This window comes from Quercus suber, unplaced genomic scaffold, assembly GCF_002906115.3.
Source record: "Quercus suber isolate HL8 unplaced genomic scaffold, Cork oak 2.0 scaffold_681, whole genome shotgun sequence".
Taxonomy (NCBI): Eukaryota; Viridiplantae; Streptophyta; class Magnoliopsida; order Fagales; family Fagaceae; genus Quercus; species Quercus suber.
Genome location: NW_027070122.1, coordinates 335,690 through 357,004, shown reverse-complemented (window position 1 = coordinate 357,004; position 21,315 = coordinate 335,690). Strand labels below are relative to the sequence as shown.

At 34.1% G+C, this 21,315-nt stretch overlaps 2 protein-coding genes across 2 annotated transcripts; one reads left to right on the top strand and one right to left on the bottom strand.

Annotated features, from left to right (window-relative positions):
- The first annotated feature begins 4,675 nt into the window (after window positions 1-4,675).
- Window positions 4,676-12,199, top strand: LOC112012085 (cell division control protein 2 homolog A). The gene is made up of 9 exons (XM_065766105.1): window positions 4,676-4,823; window positions 5,086-5,124; window positions 5,229-5,413; window positions 6,904-7,024; window positions 7,504-7,677; window positions 8,739-8,902; window positions 9,756-9,843; window positions 11,189-11,242; window positions 11,782-12,199. The coding sequence occupies exons 2-9, from the start codon at window positions 5,116-5,118 to the stop codon at window positions 11,869-11,871; spliced, it is 885 nt and encodes a 294-aa protein (XP_065622177.1). The 5' UTR covers window positions 4,676-4,823; window positions 5,086-5,115; the 3' UTR covers window positions 11,872-12,199.
- A 973-nt stretch (window positions 12,200-13,172) lies between these two features.
- On the bottom strand, window positions 13,173-15,099 carry LOC112012081 (mitochondrial import inner membrane translocase subunit TIM14-3). The gene is made up of 3 exons (XM_024044442.2): window positions 15,043-15,099; window positions 13,849-14,027; window positions 13,173-13,523 (listed from the first exon to the last, which is right to left on the bottom strand). The coding sequence occupies exons 1-3, from the start codon at window positions 15,049-15,051 to the stop codon at window positions 13,367-13,369; spliced, it is 345 nt and encodes a 114-aa protein (XP_023900210.1). The 5' UTR covers window positions 15,052-15,099; the 3' UTR covers window positions 13,173-13,366.
- Window positions 15,100-21,315: the final 6,216 nt, after the last annotated feature.

Genomic DNA, 21,315 nt, shown 5'->3' with positions numbered 1-21,315 from the left:
TTTCAAGTTCTTCAAAAGCAGGTATTAACTAAACATCCTAGCTAGGAACCTACAGCATTATGGGCTAGTGTTATTTTCCATTGCAGCTTGTTGGTTGCATAAAATAGCCCTAATAATGATGAAAAAAAATACCCATAGAGTTCTCTAGAAGAAGCCATGATGTCACCTGTACATATTCTGCTGACTTTATTTCAGCCTCATGGATTCTCTCACTAGCCCACTTTTAAATATTTCTTGAATGCATTGATTTGATCCCATAAGCAGGACTGCCACCCCATAGCATGTTGCTACCAGAGGTTCAGTTGTTGTTCCACTTCGACCCACAAGAACCTTTTTGATCAATTTATTTCCCCTGTTGGTAAGGTGGAGAATTGAACCAAGAGTTCTCTTTCTTTATTGCTAACCAAATTCCAATTGAAATGAAATGTTTATGATGAATCAATGCTATTTAGGAGGACCTAATAATAGTTCATTAATTCAAATCCTTGATTTTCAAGTTAAAGGGATGCTTATATTGGCAACTACAAGATTCTGTTTATGTCCTGTGACAACCTCATAGGGTGATACAATTGAGATGAGGGTAGATAAGTGTTTACCATAGATTTGGATAGAAGGAAATATGAGAAAGAAGGAATGAAATTAAGGAGTTATACACCCTCTTGACTATGGATCCATTTCTTTTATAAATCACGAGTGCCTTAAATATGAACTAGTTCTTTAATTACAATGTTATCGAATGGTGAATATATTGCAATAAGTCCCAAATAACTTAAATATTCAATTATTTGTGCTCTGCTAAACTTCTGGCCATTCAACCTTGTTTGAAGCCAAATATTTCGTTGAAATCTTTGACAAACTTGCTCTTTCATTTCTTTTAGCCTTCTCACAACACTCAAGTTCATAATTTTTTTCCCATCAGTGCCAAATAGCTTTTTGAAGTGATCGGACCACTTGATGTTCTTTCTTTCAAATTATCCTAGATTGGAGCACTACCTACCCTCTTAAGAATTTCTTCATTTTTATTCCTACTTTCCTTTTGTTACTTTGATTTCATATGGCTGAGACTTTTATAGTGAGCTTTGGAGTGGATACTTGTTTAGTAACTTCCTCACTTGAATGGAAGTTAGAAGGTTTAACTTAACTTCTACAACTGCCATCAGAAGTTAAGAAATTAGTGAGAAGTTAGAGCAGTGAGTAAGAATTTTGCTTCTACTTCAGAATAGTAGAAGTGGTCCGAATCATAAGCTTTGGATATAGATTTTACTCTGAAAATTTCTAAGTGTTTGGCGGTCATCCAGGTGACTCCATGCTGGACGACTTGCACTTGGATGACTTTCTGGTCTTAGACGATACTATAAACAATTGGAGATGGTCTAATTTTGGTTCACCATCATATATAAATAATAAAAATATAAAAATCAGGAAAATGATCTCAACTATGTTATTTTATAAGGAGGTATGCCTTGAATGTGATGGAAGCTACCAAGGGAGATACGTAGGAAGTTATTGGTATATTCAAATATTTGTGGAAGAAACCAAGATAATCAGTTGATTTTTTTTGTGAACAAGAGTAATTATTGTGGTTGGGCTAATTTCATGGGATGTTTTTTTTTTTTTTTGGATTTTTAGATATTAAATTTTTAATAACTTTAAAAAAATTACTATTGTGATGAGTGGTTATTAGTAAGTAAAAAGTGACTCAATTAAGCTAAATGTAAAATTATGGTAGATGTAATATTGGTAGTGCTTACTGTAATGATTGAACTATCAATTGTAAGGAAAAAACAGGGTACCACTGAATGTTACAAAAGTACGGTTAGGAGTAATGTGGGTATTGCAATGTAATAATGGAGACGGTCAAATTTGAGAATAAAAAAATAGGGTACACACTGAATGTGAAAAAAATAGAGTCAAATGCATGTTGGTACTACTTTAATGTGACAATGGAACCATCAAATGTGAGAAAAAGTAAGAAGAAACAACAAATGTGAGAAAAGAATTGTCACATGTGATGTTGGAACTGCACAATGTTGAATGGAAACCGTCAAAGTGTGAAAAAATAAGAAGGAACACCAAATGTGAAAAAGAAACTGTCACATGTGATTTGGAACTGCACAAGTGAATGTTGACGGAAATTATAAACGTCAGATGTGAGAAAAAAAGTAATGAAACATCCATGTGACAAAAAAGCTATCACATGTGATGTTGAAACTGCACAATGTGAAGATGGAACTGTCTAAATGTGAGAAAAAAGTAAGGAACCATCAAATGTGAGAAAAAAAACTATCACAATGTGTATGTTGTAGAATTGCACAATGTGAGGATGGAACTATCAAATATGAGAAAAAAAGTAAGAAACCACAAATGTGAGAAAAAAACTGTCATATGTGATGTTGAAACCGTACAATGTGAGGATGGAACCGTTAAATGTGAGAAAAAAAAGTAAAGGAACCACCAAATGTGAGAAAAACTGTCACATGTGACATTGAACTACACAATGTAAGGATGGAACGTCAAATATGAGAAAAAAAAGTAAGGAAACCACCAAATGTGAGAAAAAAATCACATGTAATGTTGACTGCACATGTGAAGATGAAACCGTCAAGTGTAAGAAAAAAGAAAGGGAACCACATAATGTGTGACAAAAGAACTGACACGTGTGATGTTGGAACCGCACAATGTGAGAATGAACCATCAAATGTGAGAAAAGTAAATGAACCACCAAATGTAAAAAAAAAACTGTCACTGTGATGTTGGAACTACACAATATGATGATGAAACCGTCAATGTGATAAAAAAAGTAAAAGAACCACTAAATGTGAGAAAAGAACTGTATATGTGATGTTGAAACCGCACAATATGAGGATGGAACCGTTAAATGTGAAAAAAAAAAAGGAACCACTAAATGTGAGAAAAAACTGTCACATGTAACATTGGAACTGCACAATGTGATGATGGAACCGTCAAATGTGAGGAAAAAAGTAAGAGAACCATAAAAGGTGAGAAAAAACTTCACATGTGATATTAGAACCTCACAATGTGAGGATAGAACTGTCAAATATGAGAAAAAGTAAGGGAACCACAAATGTGAGAAAAGAACTGTCACATGTGATGTTGGAATTGCACAATGTGAAGATGAAACCGTTAAGTGTGAGGAAAAAGTAAGGGAACCACCAATGTGACAAAAGAACTTGTCATATGTGATGTTGGAACCGCACAATGTGAGGATAAAATCGTCAAATGTGAGAAAAAAGTAAATGAACCACCAAATGTGAGAAAATCTATCACATGTGATGTTGGAACTGCATAATGTGAGGATGAAATCATCAAATGTGAGAAAAAAGTAATGAACCATCAAATGTGAGAAAAGAACTATCACATGTGATGTTAGAACTGCACAATGTAAGGAGGAACCGTTAAGTGTGAGAAAAAAGTACGAGAACACTCAATGTGACAAAAGAACTATTATATGTGATATTGGAATTGCCCAATGTGAGGATGGAACCGTTAAATGTGAGAAAAAAAGTAAGGGGAACTACTAATGTGAGAAAAAAATTGTTACATGTGATGTTGGAATTACACAATGTAAGGATAAAACCGTCAAATGTGAGAAAAAAGTAAGGGAACCACCAAATGTGAGAAAGAACTGTCACATGTAATGTCGGAACTGCACAATGTAAGGATGAAACCGTCAAATGTGAGAAAAAGTAATTTGGTGTAGCAGGTTACCTATTAGTGGGTACCGTACCCCTTTTTTTGGGGGGTCCGTAGAATTACTCATATATTTATGTGTTATTGTGAATTCTTCTTTCAAATATATTTTTTTTAATTTTATAAATTTGGGTAGTTTTAATTTGTAAATTCATGATGATTGCTTGGGGTTAAAGTAAAAATATTAGGTCAATTTTAATCATAATTCATGCAATAGTAGGGTGTTAGATGTTGATATTAATTTTATGCGTATTTATTAATTAACACAAACATCTTAGCATGTTTAGTATTGATATTAATTTGACACTTTGAGATGCAAGCGCTTCATTATAATTAAATATAAATGTTATTATGCTAGTATGTTATAATTATTATGTTGTTTCTCGTCTACTTCACCTTAATTGTTATTTGAATAAGTAAAAGTTATCTCTTAGTTCGATCGGTATAACATTTCTCTTCAATTATTAATTAGTCTTTCTCAATAAAATTATTCATGTTATAAGTTTATGACCAAAACCGTGCAAAACTTGATCCATTTACTACTAAAAGCTTTTAGAAATTAAAAAACTTGCATAATCTTTAAAATGTTTTTATTATTTTATTTGTTATTAAATTTAATTATATTATCAAAAAGTAAATATTTTTTAAATTTATATATAATTCTTTATTAACTGTGCATTAGACATGATACTAGTTTCAATAAAAAACGGTAGAATTTTAATATATGTTTATCATCATTTTTCTAAAAAGAAAATGTTTATCTATCAATTTGTAGAATATTTTATTGATGAATATGAATGTGTAGGCATTGATAATCGGATTTTACTTTAAAAAAACAATGGAAAAAAAAAAAATCGAATTTCGGCTATTTTGTTGATTTCCTAAGCAAAATTTATTGAATTGACTTACAAAGATTTTTAGTAAAGACCGAAACTTAAAAAGAAAATTGAAAAAAAAAAGAAAAAAAAGGGCGCCTAGAGTAGGGTAGAGCGTCAGAGTAGAGTAGAGAGTAGAGAGTAGAGAGTTGAGAGTAGAGATTTCCTTCCCATCCGATCTCCTTTCCCTCTTCTCTTCTCTTCAACTGAACTTTCTCCACTTCTTACCGGAGAAAGGTAATTCTTCTTTTTCTGCTTCTTTTATTTCTTTCTTTCACTGTGAATGGGTATGGCCGATGCATCCACTTTTTTTTTTTTTTTTTGTGAATGTTACTTACTGGCGTCGATGATTTTCATTTTCATTTTAATTTAATTTGATTTATTTATTTTTGTTGTTGGTTTATTATGAAAACGCTCAATTTCAAGAATTATGATAAATCTCAATTTCAAGAAATTTACTGAAAAATATGTTATTTTCTCTCCTTTGGCTTTGGAGCAGTTTTAGCTGGACTGGGTTGGTTTGGATTGGATGGAGCAGGTTAGTCTGTGAACAGATATAATTTTCTGTTTTTTCTTTTTTCATTATTTGTAATTCTTTAGATTGTAATTTTGTTTGTGAATGTGAATGTGAATGTGAGTCAGTATGAGAAAGTTGAGAAGATTGGAGAAGGAACATACGGCGTGGTTTATAAGGCTCGTGACCGGGTGACTAATGAGACTATCGCTTTGAAGAAGATTCGGCTGGAGCAGGAAGACGAGGGAGTACCAAGCACCGCAATACGCGAAATCTCCCTCTTGAAAGAAATGCAGCATGGCAACATTGTCAGGTATTCATTTCCTTTTGATTCGTGTCCTAGATTCATTGAATCACCTGATCCCAAAAGTTCTATGCAATTATAGCTGATAAGAATGCTTCTGTACATTTTGGTTGGAAATTCCGAATTTGGGGGCACGTGGTCATGGATTATTGTATTTTTATATGTGTTTTTATGATTGGGAATTGCAATCAGGGGAATCTATGTTTAATATTCTATATTCAAATGGAAAAGGTTTTGATTGCTTGAGGTGAAGGTTGACTAGTAATGCTAAGTTTGATGTTTGATCATATAACGAGGTCTTAAAGGCTCCACTGGAAATGCATATGGTGCACTAAGTTTCCGAAAAGAGTTACTTTCTTTCTGTGGACAGCAACTTGGGGTAAATGCTTTACATGTGATAGCCTAATTAATATTAGGAGAGAGGCATAATCTTGGAGGATTGTGTTGTATGTGTAAAAGTAGCGGTGTTTAGATCACTTGCTTGTGCATTGTGAAGTTCCTCATGAGTTATGGTCTTTTGTATTTTCTGTTTTTGGGGTCCATTAGGTAAGGCTCAAGTCTGTTTGAGTAGAGGAATTGGTTTGGGAAACATGGTGGATCTTTTACTTGGAATATAGCTCTCTTTTGTTCATTGTGGGTCATTTGGAGGGAGGGGAATGATTGCACGTTCAATGGATTGTGTTGAGCCGAAATCTATGTCTTTAAGATTATTGTTTGAATGGTCTTGTTTTCACATAAGTGATATGCACTATGTTGTAGACTTTGTAGACTCCGTTCTTATAGAATATTGCTTTTATATAAATTCCTTAGAGGGACTTTTATACATATCCTGTGTACATGACGTTTTTATTAATAGTTTTGCCCTCACAGCCATTGGGTTTTAAGCCCACGATCTTACCCTTCACCATTTCTTATGGGGAGGGAAGAGGTGCTGATTGAGCCAGTACTAGTTTGCTTATCTTCTCACTTATTTAAGGTTTTCCAGTGGAAGTCCATTGTTATTTTACAGCAAATAGGACACTTAATCATTTAGAGCACTGCTGCCTCTGCTTTCCTGATATTTGAGGGGAGGGATTTACACTACAGTTATTCATATCTAAGAAATTCTGGTTCCTGTGAAGGATTATGGATAGATAACCTTTTTTATTTCTTCTTGATAAGTGCTAGACAATTAGCATTCTAGTTTGTGCATGTTAGCTCTTATAAGAGAAGCAAGCTTAATAAGGACAATGGCATTAGCATGTCAACCTCATAACAAAACGACTGCAATCTGGTGCTGCTAGAGGTGACTAATACACATGCATGCTGATCAGCTGATGTGTCCCCTACAGGGAATGTTACAAGAATCTACAAGCTACATAAATTTTTAGCATATGGAAATTCTCAGATGTGAACCGTCTGGCATCAATTATTTGTCCTTTAAATCTATGTTAACATTATGATGTTTATTTTGTCTCTTGGAGATCGCCTGTAATTGTTGATGAATTTGTGGTTGATAGGTTACAAGATGTGGTGCACAGTGAGAAGCGCTTGTATCTGGTTTTTGAGTACCTTGACTTGGATCTGAAGAAGCACATGGATTCATCTCCAGAATTTGCAAAGGATCTACGTCAAGTAAAAGTAATTGACTGCTTTCTGCCCTTTGGAGACTCTATACAATAAGATTTTCCTTTTCTTCATTTTTATTTTGTGGGTGATCTTTTGAGGGAAAGAATTGTAGTTCTTTTAGTAGTTATCTAATTGGCAAATAAAAATACTGTCGCATCAGGTGCAGGCCATTTCTAGGTTTTAATGCCTCACAACTTCTGTGATGAGGTTAGAGACGGTAGAATAAGATGCTTATTGTTTTTCTTTTTCCTTATTCTTTTTTGATATTTTGTGAACAAATTTTCAGCTTTTGCCAATTCCTACAGATGCTGAGCATGGATTTTCCAGCCCAAAATATGTGTCATTTATTGCATATTTTTCTTTCTCATTTACCTGTTGAGCATATTTAAAGAACTTTTCAGTGCAATCTAATATGATCATATTTTCACGATACCTTTTTTTTTGGGTTTAATTTTTCTGGGTTTAATTGGTGATAATTTTCATTTCTGTAGATGTTCCTTTATCAAATTCTACGTGGCATTGCTTATTGTCATTCCCATAGAGTTCTTCATCGAGATTTGAAACCCCAGAATTTGCTCATAGATCGCAGCACCAATGCACTGAAGCTTGCTGACTTTGGACTGGCCAGAGCATTTGGTATTCCTGTCAGGACATTTACACACGAGGTATAAATTTCACTGGGTTCAACTATCCTTTGTTCTTATCTGTGTTTCTCTTGTAGACAAGACACACTGGGTGATGTGTTACTTATCAATCAATAGAGTTTTTCTGTTGTAATAGTGTATAATGGTGTTTAATTATTGCAATTGCTCTGGGCTTTCTTTGTTCATTGCCAAAATTTGAACACTATGATGATTTTAATCCACCTGTAAGTAACAATCAAAAAGTAAAACTTATGGCCTTTGGATCAAATGGCATCCCCTCCCCTACTAAAAGTTGTTGAGGGTGCATCATGAGCTCAATCTTGTACACATGCATGAGTTCTGTGTATATGATTTATCCAAAAAATAAACACGAAGTGAAGAAAAGATGTGCAGGTTAATGCCTGTTGTCATGTGGGGCACTTGGCTAGCTGCCAGATCTGAGTTTTTTCTTCTTTCACAAGCCCTGCGAAAAATCATAATGCATGCTATGGAGGTGCATATTCTACCATTTTTTGTTGTTGGACTTTGTTGTTCATGGCTCATTGCTCTAGTAGAACTACTGAAGGCATTTATTGGAACTAATCAATGAAAAATTCTTATTCTTGCTTTGTCAAAAAGCCACTAACAGCCCTTAATGGATGGCAGAATCTTTGACAAATCTATCTGGTTAAAAATATGAAAAAATTAATTTAGGGGAAATTCCAAAAAAAAGAACCAGATAGTTTATTCTTGTGACAAATTAAAGCCCATACTCTTAAATGTGTCACTTTGAACCCCATACTTTCAATATTGTGCACAACACCTCACATATGGTCTCAAGTGTTTCATAATTTTCAAGTAATTGACACAATAATGAAAGTGTGGGGTTTAATTTGTCATGAGGATATATTTGTATTTTTTTTGGGACTTTCCCCTTTATATAATCGTATCTTATTGAGTTTCAATGACAAAATGATATACCACCATAGCAGTGTTTCTAATACCACTGCTATCACTTAATAAGAAATTTGAGTAATAAATAAAAATTTCAATCCATCAATTATTTTCATACCTGGTTGATGATTCTTGGTGGCTCCATTTAGGTGGTGACACTGTGGTACAGAGCTCCAGAAATATTGCTTGGATCCCGCCATTACTCTACCCCTGTTGATGTGTGGTCGGTAGGTTGTATATTTGCTGAGATGGTTAACCAACGGCCATTATTTCCTGGGGACTCTGAGATTGATGAGCTGTTTAAAATTTTCAGGTGAATAGCTTCCCTGGCACATTTTCCATTATCAAACTTCTTGGATAATTAAGTCTGCAGCCATATGATTGGAAGGGTGACTCTGATTGTGCTATAAATAAACATTTTGTTATGCATGTAAATAGATTATTCATATACCCGAATAGATCACTGTGTGGCTGGATAATGTGGCTTCAAATTTACTGGACTGGATTATGGTTTTATTTATTATGGCACTCTGCTACATTTTTGCATGTGGTTTTTGATGAAAATCAAATCTAATCTGATGGGTTACATTCTAGATACGCATTGCATATATAATTAGTTGACCTTGAATAATTGAAGAAATCATATGGTTGACAATCATTGGATGTGCACAGTAAGGTTTGAGCCATTAAATATAAGGTCTCTCTCTCACCAATGAGTTCTACCTCAAATGGCACCTCCTCCCTAAGAAGAAAATGGTGGAGGTTAAGGTCATGGGTTCATAAATTCACTAGGTGCGTGTGTAAACTTAGCAATCAATATATATAATGTTGCTCATAGATATATGCCCAATGAAAGAATGGTAGAAGTATTTTTCAAATTGATGATTTATTCAATTAGAACATTTGGGAGAAAATAACCAATGAGCTATAGCTCAACTGTTACTTCCTTATTTCCTCCTCCCCAAAATAGTGGGATAGAGGGCGAGGTTGTGGGTACAAAAAAATGACGATACTTCTTGTCAAGTAGTTAAACAAATAAAAAAAAATCTTGAAAGAAGTTGCTACATGACTTTTCTTCTAAAGGTGCATGTATATTATTATATTGATGCCTCTCTCTCTCTCTGTGTCTTTCTTTTGTTTTTATATTTTTATTTTTTAAAATGAAGGGTCTTGGGTACTCCAAATGATGATACGTGGCCTGGTGTGACTTCTTTGCCTGATTATAAATCTGCCTTTCCCAAATGGCCTCCTAAGGTAACTTAACTTTATGCATCACTTAATAAGAAATTTGAGTAATAAATAAAAATTTCAATCCATCAATTATTTTCATACCTGGTTGATGATTCTTGGTGGCTCCATTTAGGTGGTGACACTGTGGTACAGAGCTCCAGAAATATTGCTTGGATCCCGCCATTACTCTACCCCTGTTGATGTGTGGTCGGTAGGTTGTATATTTGCTGAGATGGTTAACCAACGGCCATTATTTCCTGGGGACTCTGAGATTGATGAGCTGTTTAAAATTTTCAGGTGAATAGCTTCCCTGGCACATTTTCCATTATCAAACTTCTTGGATAATTAAGTCTGCAGCCATATGATTGGAAGGGTGACTCTGATTGTGCTATAAATAAACATTTTGTTATGCATGTAAATAGATTATTCATATACCCGAATAGATCACTGTGTGGCTGGATAATGTGGCTTCAAATTTACTGGACTGGATTATGGTTTTATTTATTATGGCACTCTGCTACATTTTTGCATGTGGTTTTTGATGAAAATCAAATCTAATCTGATGGGTTACATTCTAGATACGCATTGCATATATAATTAGTTGACCTTGAATAGTTGAAGAAATCATATGGTTGACAATCATTGGATGTGCACAGTAAGGTTTGAGCCATTAAATATAAGGTCTCTCTCTCACCAATGAGTTCTACCTCAAATGGCACCTCCTCCCTAAGAAGAAAATGGTGGAGGTTAAGGTCATGGGTTCATAAATTCACTAGGTGCGTGTGTAAACTTAGCAATCAATATATATAATGTTGCTCATATATATATGCCCAATGAAAGAATGGTAGAAGTATTTTTCAAATTGATGATTTATTCAATTAGAACATTTGGGAGAAAATAACCAATGAGCTATAGCTCAACTGTTACTTCCTTATTTCCTCCTCCCCAAAATAGTGGGATAGAGGGTGAGGTTGTGGGTACAAAAAAATGACGATACTTCTTGTCAAGTAGTTAAACAAATAAAAAAAAATCTTGAAAGAAGTTGCTACATGACTTTTCTTCTAAAGGTGCATGTATATTATTATATTGATGCCTCTCTCTCTCTCTCTGTGTCTTTCTTTTGTTTTTATATTTTTATTTTTTAAAATGAAGGGTCTTGGGTACTCCAAATGATGATACGTGGCCTGGTGTGACTTCTTTGCCTGATTATAAATCTGCCTTTCCCAAATGGCCTCCTAAGGTAACTTAACTTTATGCGTTATTTTGTTCCATAAACTTCCATTACCATGACTAATTAAAAAAAAAAAAAAAATCAATTATCAAGTCCTGAGGGTATATCTTATTGAAAATTTGTGTGCCCTACAACCAGGATCTGGCAGCTGTGGTTCCAAGTCTTGATTCAGCTGGAATTGATCTTCTTACAGTAAGTTTGCATTTGATGTATTTATTATAGTTGTCTCCCTCATGAGGGGAGAAGCTGATATTCCAAATCCTTTGCTTTAATGGCAGTTTCTTCGTTAGTTAAGGTTAATTATTTTTTTAACTCAAGCTTTGTTAGGGGGAAAAAGGAAAGAAAAATGGTCAACTACTTGAAAACACTTTGATATATAAAATATATATTTCTGGTAATGCACAAAAAGTGAAGAAAAGAAAATTTATGAAGAAGTCGTAGCTCTTCTATGTTGGCCTGAAAACAGGTTCTTAGCTCTTGGTTTTAGCTGCTTGATATTGCAATGTTTATATTAGCAATAAGCTTATTTTCCTGTTTAACTCAAATATGAACCCAAATTCATCTGCTTGAGGACATGCTTTCTCACTTTATCGGCTTCTAACATCTAGAAGTTAGAAGCTTTTCATGGGCTAGAGCGCTTAACTATTCTAGATCATCACAAATGGATAAAATGTTATACATATTGGCAACTATGCTTTCCTACTGTTTATGCATTTTGTATCATGTTCCAGAAAATGCTCTGCTATGACCCCAGCAGAAGAATTACAGCCAGGAGTGCTCTTGAGCATGAATACTTCAAAGATATCGGATTTGTACCCTGATTCTACCCAGATTCTCTGTAACCATCCTCGTGGCAGAGAAGTGTCTATATTAATGTGTAGCATTCTATGGGTTTTACCTGTGTGAGAAATATGTGTGCGGTCTTTTTGTTGCGATTGTTTTTTCTTTCTTTTTTATTTGCATTTTCCTTGGAGTTTAGATTACTTTGATTTGGTTTTGGATAAAAATATCGGAACAGCTAGAGCCTGCTTCAATTTTTCTCCCTCTTCATTTCCTAAGAAGTACAATCATTTCGTTTGTTATTGATTGAGAGAAAACACACTACTTTTTCATGTGGAATTGGAAAGTTAGTTTTACCTTGTATTGCTATTATGTATCTTATCTCCCTCTTTTCTCCTCCCTCTTTCCCTAATTAGGCTTGAAGCTAACAGAGTTTTCGAAATTGGTGTTGTTTGGTTTAAATGCTAGCAGCCTAGCACACTTGATCACTTTTTGGCCTACAAGATTGAAATTTATATAGGCTAAGAAATCTCCTCCTGAGACAGGCTTTGTCAAAACATTCATCACTTAAGAACTAGTATGAAAGAATGGTTGAAATCAAGACATGACTATAATGAGTACTTTTGTATTCATCTCTAGCATGCTACGTGGGCTTATTCCTTCGTGGTGGGAGGTAGAATACCTACCCTACTGACCTAACCAGCACTTACTGGTAGAGTTTGTCCTTCAAAGTTGCATTAGTAGAATTTAATTTGTAACTGAAACAATCTGTTAGTAGCTGACACTGACAGAAATTTGGGCTCCGCCATTTCCATACTACGGATTAGGATCCAGTGCAATACCTAGGGTATGGCACCGGGTGCAATTCACCATTTTCACTCACAAATTTTTAGCACCTTTCACCTCTTTAACTTTCACTTTTTACATCTTTAAACTTTTTTCTTCACATTTTTGAATCAATGGTTGAGATTGAAAGTTGCTTTTTGCAACTATCAATCTCAACCATTTAAAGGAATTGCATTATGTGCAATACCCACCTGATCTCAATTCTCATACTACAAATATCTTGTTAAACGATCACTGGGTCTGTAATGGGATTCGATTTACCATCCCTTCTGGAAGGAGATTAGTTTTTAATCTCTAAAGACAATGAGGCATGGTTTTGAATATCAAACGGCTAAAAATATAAGAAAATAGAGAGGTTCATAGTTTCAGCTTTCAAAGTTGAATCGAAGGTCGAAATATGGCTAATTTCAAGGTTTAATAACTAGATCATGTTTATAAAAACTAATTTCAATCACTTTGAGGGTGCCTTTTGTAAACAAAATAAAAATATGGCTACCTATAACCAAACTTTATTATTGATAGATACGTTTCCAACAAAATCAAGTGAATGACAAATTATAGAGAAAAGCTATTACAGAAAACTCAAATACACATTTATTTATTTTTTTTCTTTTCCCATATCATATATGAATGAAACCTCCAAATATACATTAGTACCGTGGCGTGGCGTGGCCTAGCCTGTTGTCTCATCTAAAATGCTGAGCTTCCTCCCCTAGTCTTACCCGTTAAGATATCCTTGGCTTCATTTATCTTGGTTGCAAGATAATGGCTTCCACCGGCATCCGGGTGATTTGCCACCATCACTCTTCTATGAGCCTCCTTAATCTTTTCCATCACAGCGCTTTCCCTGAAAGAGAAATGAGTTCAGGATCAGGAGCCACAAAAAAGAAACAGATTTTTATAGGACATCAATAAAGAAAAACTTCATTATTTTAAAGTAAAAAAGAAAAAAAAGAAACTGTATATCTAGTGCCCAACCAATACATTATATTTGAGAAACTGGAACGGAACTATGAATCATTTATGAACCCATCACATACCCCAGATGTAACCAACGAAATCAACATCAAATGGTTCCTAATCTGCTAGAAAGATGTGCAAAATATAATGGGTACTTTTCTTTCATCAATATAGGGTAGGGTGGATGAGTCTTAAAATATGAAAATTATTACCTGACTCCAAGAATTAATGCCGCTTCTCGCTTAGTCATAACCTGCTCAAACCCACCATAATAAAATCTTCGAACACGGGGAGCTGAAAGGTAAGTTTTGAATGCTTGCCATGCTACAATCATGTATCTTCCCCCTAAGGCAGCAGCTGCCACAGTAGCACCTACGGCTAGAGGAGCTTCCTGAAAAGCAAGCCAAAGACTTCCAGCTTAAATTTTTGTGTATTTTTCATTTAAAGTATGAACTTCTGAAAAAATGCTTCATTTTATCAAATTTTTTCTGTTAATCCCTGTTAACATGATGATGAATGCAATCTATATTTCCTAATCTCATTTTAGCATTTAATCCATAAACAAGCGTGGTACATCTCATATACACTTTTTGAAGTTATGTATGACTCTTGGAGACGGAATAATTATTATTCTTATTTTTAAAAGGCAGCCAAAATGAACATACCCAATGTGACAGAAAGTAATGAGATATTATCAGTTGTTATCTTTCAAAGACGTGTCATATAGCTGAAATGAAGATTAAAACCAAAAAGCTACTATAACCTTCACCCTCACCTCCCTGAAAAAAAAAAAAGGCAACTTTATGGAATTATATAGCATAAATCTAACACGAATTTAGAAGAAGAAAAAGGAGAAGGGGTTGTTGACTTGTTTCAGGCTTTGGTTTTGCTACAGGAAGATTCATTATTCCAAAGACAGAGGGAACAGAAAACATAATTTCACAACAAAGCTCAAATCTTCCATGGGATTATGGACTCAAATATCATCATGACAAGTTGGAAAATCTTTTTGTTTTGGCCACGACAGCTATCTTATACTTATACATGGACTATGGAAGACAACTTATTATATGCACACTCACTATCTATGATTGTCGAGAATTTCTAAAACTGAAACAACCTTAATAATGCTTCTTCTCCTAACTCCTTCTAATATATAAAGTTGTTTTACAACACTTATAATTCCAATTTGTATTTATGCGTTACAGATTCTGAGCTAAATATGCAAGACCACCCCCCAATAGAGAGAATAATGTTGTAAACAAAATTTAGTATTTGAGTAATGAGTACGTGTGTGTGTGTATATATATATATATATGTGAGACAAAGAACGCATTAGCCCCATGTATGTATCTCCATATGACATCAATTCAATAATAAGGAATTAAAAGAAAGAAGGGGCTTACCAATGCCATATTTCCGAATTTGTTTTTGTTTTGTGATAAAAAAAAAAAAAAATTAAACCAGCATTATTTATAATAAAAATTAAGTTATATGAAAAATGTATATCATGCATTTTTTTTTTGGTTGCAAAAGAATATATTATAAAATATTTTTAAAAATTATGGCAAGTTTTAAATTTCTAAAAGCTCTTAGTAGTAAAATTGTAATTTAATATTATATATGTATATATATATAAAAGTATCTAAACCTTCTAGGATACCACAATCAAAATCATTTCAAAAATAGATAAATAAAAGTACATAAAGAGAAAACAAAAATTGTATTGTGGGGGGGTATGGAAGAGTTTTCACCTAGGCCTAAAGCCCAAATATCTAGAGGACCCGTGGAGTGGAATGGGCCAAGCCCATCTATTTGAGATAAGGCCCAATAACCTAGAAGATCCCGTGGAATGGATTGGAACCGGTCATATATTTAGGAAACAAAGGGAATCCTTATGGATTGCTGGGAGGATAATCGTTCCCGCGAAATTGGTGATACACTACATCTAGCAAACTCTTATCCGAGGAACCAAACATAGATAATCCACGGCGTGTCCATAATTGGCAGAAATAACCCCGAGAAACCCTCAAACAGTAAGGATAGAGGAGATCTTTACCTCTGCATTAATGAGGGATCCTCCACCTAACCTCTGTCACATTAAATACATATGAGACAACTTGAACAGTAGAAACACCCCTAAAATTCATGTTTCAGGATAAGGAATGGGGGAACCCAATAAAGAAAAGGAACCCAATAAGGAAGGGGGGAACCCAATAAGTAGTAAAATTGTAATATATATATATATATATATATATATATATAATAAGTATCTAAACCTTCTAGGATACCACAATCAAAATCATTTCAAAAATAGATAAATAAAAGTACATAAACAAAAATTGTATTTGTGGGGGGGGGGGGTGGGTGGAAGAGTTTTCACCTAGGCCTAAAGCCCAGATACCTAGAGGACCTCGTGGAGTGGAATGGGCCAAGCCCATCTACTTGAGATAAGGCCCAATAACCAGAAGATCCCATGGAATGGATTGGAACCGGTCCATATATTAGGAAACAAAGGAAATCCTTACGGATCGTTGGGAGGATAATCGTTCCCGCGAAATTGGCAATACACTACATCTAGCAAACTCTTATCCGAGGAACCAAACATAGATAATCCATGGCGTGCCCATAATTGGCGAAAATAACCTTGAGAAACCCTCCAAATAGATAAGGATAGCAGAGACTTTACTCTGCATTATGAGTTCCTCCACCTTAACTTTGTCACATTAAATACATGAGACAACTTAAACAGTAGAACACACCCCAAAATTCATGTTTTAGGATAAGAATGGAGAACCCAATAAAGAAAAGGAACCAATAAGGAAGGGGGAACCCAATAAGTAGTAAAATTGTAATTTAATTATATATATATATATATATAAGTATCTAAACCTTCTACGATACACAATCAAAATCATTTCAAAAATAGATAAATAAAAGTACGTAAACAAAAATTGTATTTGTGGGGTGGGGGGGGGGGTGGAAGAGTTTTCACCTAGGCCTAAAGCCCAAATACTTAGAGGACCCTGTGAGTGGAATGGGCCAAGCCCATCTACTTGAGATAAGGCCCAATAGCCTAGAAGATCCCATGGAATGGATTGGAACTGGTCCATATATTTAGGAAACAAAGGAATCCTACGGATCGTTGGAGGATAATCGTTCCCACGAAATTGGCAATACACTATATCTAGCAAATTCTTATCCGAGGAACCAAACACAGATAATCCACGGTTTGCCCACAATTGGGGGAAATAACCTTGAGAAACTCTCTAAATAGATAAGGATAGAGGATATCTTTACCTCCGCATTAATTAGGGGTCCTTCACCTAACCTCTATCGCATTAAATACATATGAGGCAACCNCCACCCACCAATTGTTAAAAAAGAAAAAGAAAAAAGAAAGAACGAATAGAATTAATGAGAAAGAAAGAGGACGAGCAAATAGCGATGAGACTTTTGACTAATAGATTTGTGTTGTTTATGTTTATACGTAACGGCAACGCAAGTTTGTGAAAGGCGGTTGTGTATTCCAACTTGAGCTTCAAGAAAATATATCAATTGAGTTGAGGCGGCGAATTTTGGTTTCTTCCACAACCCTTTTAATACTATAACAATTCGATTTCTTCTTTTTATTTATTTACTAGTATTGTGGAGCTTATAAAAAAAATTATATATAACTTTTAAAAATATCTTTTTGATAAATTAATCAAATCTAATAAAAAATAAAATAGTAAAAATATTTTTAAAATTAAGTTATATGAAAAATGTATATCATGCATTTTTTTTTTGGTTGCAAAAGAATATATTATAAAATATTTTTAAAAATTATGGCAAGTTTTAAATTTCTAAAAGCTCTTAGTAGTAAAATTGTAATTTAATATTATATTGTATATATATATATAAAAGTATCTAAACCTTCTAGGATACACAATCAAAATCATTTCAAAAATAGATAAATAAAAGTACATAAGAGAAAACAAAAATTGTATTTGTGGGGGTATGGAAGAGTTTTCACCTAGGCCTAAAGCCCAAATATCTAGAGGACCCTGTGGAGTGGAATGGGCCAAGCCCATCTATTTGAGATAAGGCCCAATAACCTAGAAGATCCCTGGAATGGATTGGAACGGTCCATATATTTAGGAAACAAAGGGAATCCTTTGGATTCTGGGAGGATAATCGTTCCCCGAAATTGGTGATACACTAATCTAGCAAATCTTATCCGAGGAACCAAACACAGATAATCCACGGCGTGCCAAATTGGGAAATAACCCCGAGAAACCTCTCAAAAGATAAGGATAGAGGAGATCTTTACCTCGCATTAATGAGGGTCCTCACCTAACCTCTTCACATTAAATACATATGAGCAACCTAAACACCCAAAATTCATGTTTCAGGATAAGGAAGGGGAACCCAATAAAGAAAAGGAACCCAATAAGGAAGGGGGGAACCCAATAAGTAGTAAAATTGTAATTAATATATATATATATATATATATATATATATAAGTATCTAAACCTTCTAGGATACCACAATCAAAATCATTTCAAAAATAGATAAATAAAAGTACATAAACAAAAATTGTATTTGTGGGGGGGGGGGGTGGGTGGAAGAGTTTTCACCTAGGCCTAAAGCCCAGATACCTAGAGGACCTCGTGGATGGAATGGGCCAAGCCCATCTACTTGAGATAAGGCCCAATAACCAGAAGATCCCATGGAATGGATTGGAACCGGTCCAATATTTAGGAAACAAAGGAAATCCTTACGGATCGTTGGGAGGATAATCGTTCCCGCGAAAATGGCAATACACTACATCTAGCAAACTCTTATCCGAGGAACCAAACATAGATAATCCATGGCGTGCCCATAATTGGCGAAAATAACCTTGAGAAACCCTCCAAATAAGATAAGGATAGCAGAATCGCATTAAATACATATGAGGCAACCTAAACACCCAAAATTCATGTTTCAGGATAAGGAAGGGGGGAACCCAATAAAGAAAAGGAAAAATATCCTTGAGAATTTAGCTGGGAATAGGATAGCAGGAAGGATAATTGTTCCCGCAAAATTAGCGATACTCTACATCTAGCAAACTCTTATCTGAGGAACCAAACATGGATAATCCATGGCGTGCCCACAATTGGCGGAAATAACCTCGAGAAACCCTCTAAACAGATAAGGATATTGGAGATCTTTACTTCCGCATTAATGAGGGGTCCTCCACCTAACTCCTGCAGCATTAAATACAATGAGATAACTTAAACAGTAGAAACACCCCCAAATTTCCCGTTCAAGATAAGGAGGGGGGGGGAACCCAATAGAGAAAAGAAAAATATCCTTGATAATCCAGCTGGGAATAGGACAACAGTGAGGATAAGGGTAGAAAATATGCCAATATAAGGAGGGAGACTGGCACATAGAAGGGGGATAAAAAAAAAAGGAAGAGAGAGAGAAAATAGAGAAAGTGGAAAGAAATTCTAGTCCATGATAGTTGAGTACCATGAGAAGGATAGTTTTCTCTATTGGAATGAGCAAGTTTCAATTGGAATACAAGTTGTGTTAGTTAAATCAATTATTTGAGTTTCCCATTGTGGAGTCATCCCTCTTATGTTTTCTTTTGATAAATAAATTGTGATTGTCAACCAACACAACCCCCGATAGAGCATACTTCAATAACATTTTTATGTAAGTGGTTTTTGACCCCCACAGTATTGAAATGTAAATGTAAAAGTTTACATATAAATTACTTGTGTCTAGCCATTTTGATATTGCCATAATTGAGGAAATAATCTGCACAATTAATTAAGAACATCAAATCAAAAAATACATCAATAATTATGAAAATTGAATTACGTAAAATATTTTTAAAAAATCATAGAATTTAAGTAATTATTGAACTACATTAATAGAAAAATAGAAACACAAAAAAATAAAATAAAATAAAAGGAAGATAGCTATTCTCGCTGAAAAAAATCAAATCCTTTCTTTTGCAATTCTTCACTTAATTTTGGTTTTTTATTGATTGATTCTAGTATTTTTAAACAGTAGAGTACAATATACATTATAAGTTTGGTTGTTACATATGAAAAACTTGTAAATGATGATGTATAAGGAAACTTTATGTTTTTGGAAATATATTAATTTTAAAACCTATTATATGTACTAAGAAATAACTATTACATATATTTTAAAAAAGAATAGCTATTCTTCAATTTAAGGAATAGTTATTCCAATGTAATAACTAATCAATGTAATAAAAAGGTAACTAAATGACCGAATTGCTATTACACATGAAAAACTATTCCATTACAAGAGCTATTACAGCATACTAAACGTACTCTTAATAGAGTCTTAGTTCAACTCAATTTCTCTTAAATTCAAACTTAATTTGTGGAGGTGTGAAAAATAATCACGTTGCTTTTTCCTAGTATTTATGAGTCGCACTATTTTGTATTATTCATGAATTCTACTGAACTATTTTAACTAATTTTTACTTTTATTTATCGCACTTTTAGTAATAAATTTTCAATTTTAGTAAAATAAAATTTATTCAAACACACCCTTAAGAGCATCTGCATTTGAGCTTGTATATGCCAAATGTTAAGAATATTTGGCATTTAAGCCCCAAAACCCATCAGCAATGGGAAGGTCATATCCCATATGCAAAAAAAAATTTGAGATTTAGCTACAGTACCATCTCAAATGTAAGATGGTACTGTAGCTAAATGGTATAAAAATAAAATAATTTTTTAATGCTTTTTAACCTCTGTGTGTGTGTGTGTGTTGAAATAGTTGGAAAGAAATTGAAAAGAAAAAAAACTGGCAGAATATTTGAAAAAGCTGGAATAGTTGAATTTGAAAAAAAAAAAGACGGCAGGTTCTGTGTGTGTGTTGGAAAGAAATTGCCAGGTTCTGTGTGTGTGTTGAAATAGTTGAAAAGAAATTGAAAATAAAAAAACTTGGCAGGATGTTTGAAAAAGCTGGAATAGTTGAATTTAAAAAAAAAAATAATGACGGTTGGAAAAGTAATAATAAAGAAAGATTAAAAAAATAATATTTTAATAAGATGGTAAAATAATAGAATTTTGAAATGTTTGGTGTATTGTAAAATTGTATGATATAATTGATAAAGTAACTTTTTGAAATGATAAAATAAGATGAGATATGAGATCCGGACTGGACGCTCTAATAATGAAAAAGAAATGAAAAGTGAGTCAAACGCAGACCAGGTAAATATATGAAGTGAAGGAAGGAAGGGAGGAAGGTGCCGATCGAGAAGGCAAATAAGGAAGCACCGTCTTAAACGGGGATGGAGACGGAGACCCAGAAGACTGGTCCCCACCAACTCTGCTGAAACTTCCTAGCAAGCAAGCAAGTGATGTAACGTAAATGTAAATGTAAAACAAACAACAAACCCTTTCTTTTCGCCATTTTGTCCATCCCATCCCACACGACAACTGACTTTTCAAAGTCCTCAAAGTCAGAATTAGTATTATTATTATTATTATTAAAAACTCTTTTCCTTTTTTCTCTTTCTTTATTTTAAGTCACCCTGAGCTTAAAAATGGCCGTTGCTCCATTTATTTATATATATATATATATATATATATATTCTGTCTCAGCGTCTCCATTTTCAGAACCAAAATCCAATTTTACTCTGTCTGAGAGAGAGTTAGAGAACC

What these genes read in the sequence shown, in the direction of transcription:
- LOC112012085 (XM_065766105.1), top strand. An exon ending in TCAGGACATTTACACACGAG is followed by an intron (nt 7,678 to 8,738) that starts GTATAAATTTCA and finishes GGCTCCATTTAG; the next exon opens with GTGGTGACACTGTGGTACAG. An exon ending in GAGCTGTTTAAAATTTTCAG is followed by an intron (nt 8,903 to 9,755) that starts GTGAATAGCTTC and finishes TTTAAAATGAAG; the next exon opens with GGTCTTGGGTACTCCAAATG.
- LOC112012081 (XM_024044442.2), bottom strand. An exon ending in GCATTAATTCTTGGAGTCAG is followed by an intron (nt 13,524 to 13,848) that starts GTAATAATTTTC and finishes TTTCTCTTTCAG; the next exon opens with GGAAAGCGCTGTGATGGAAA.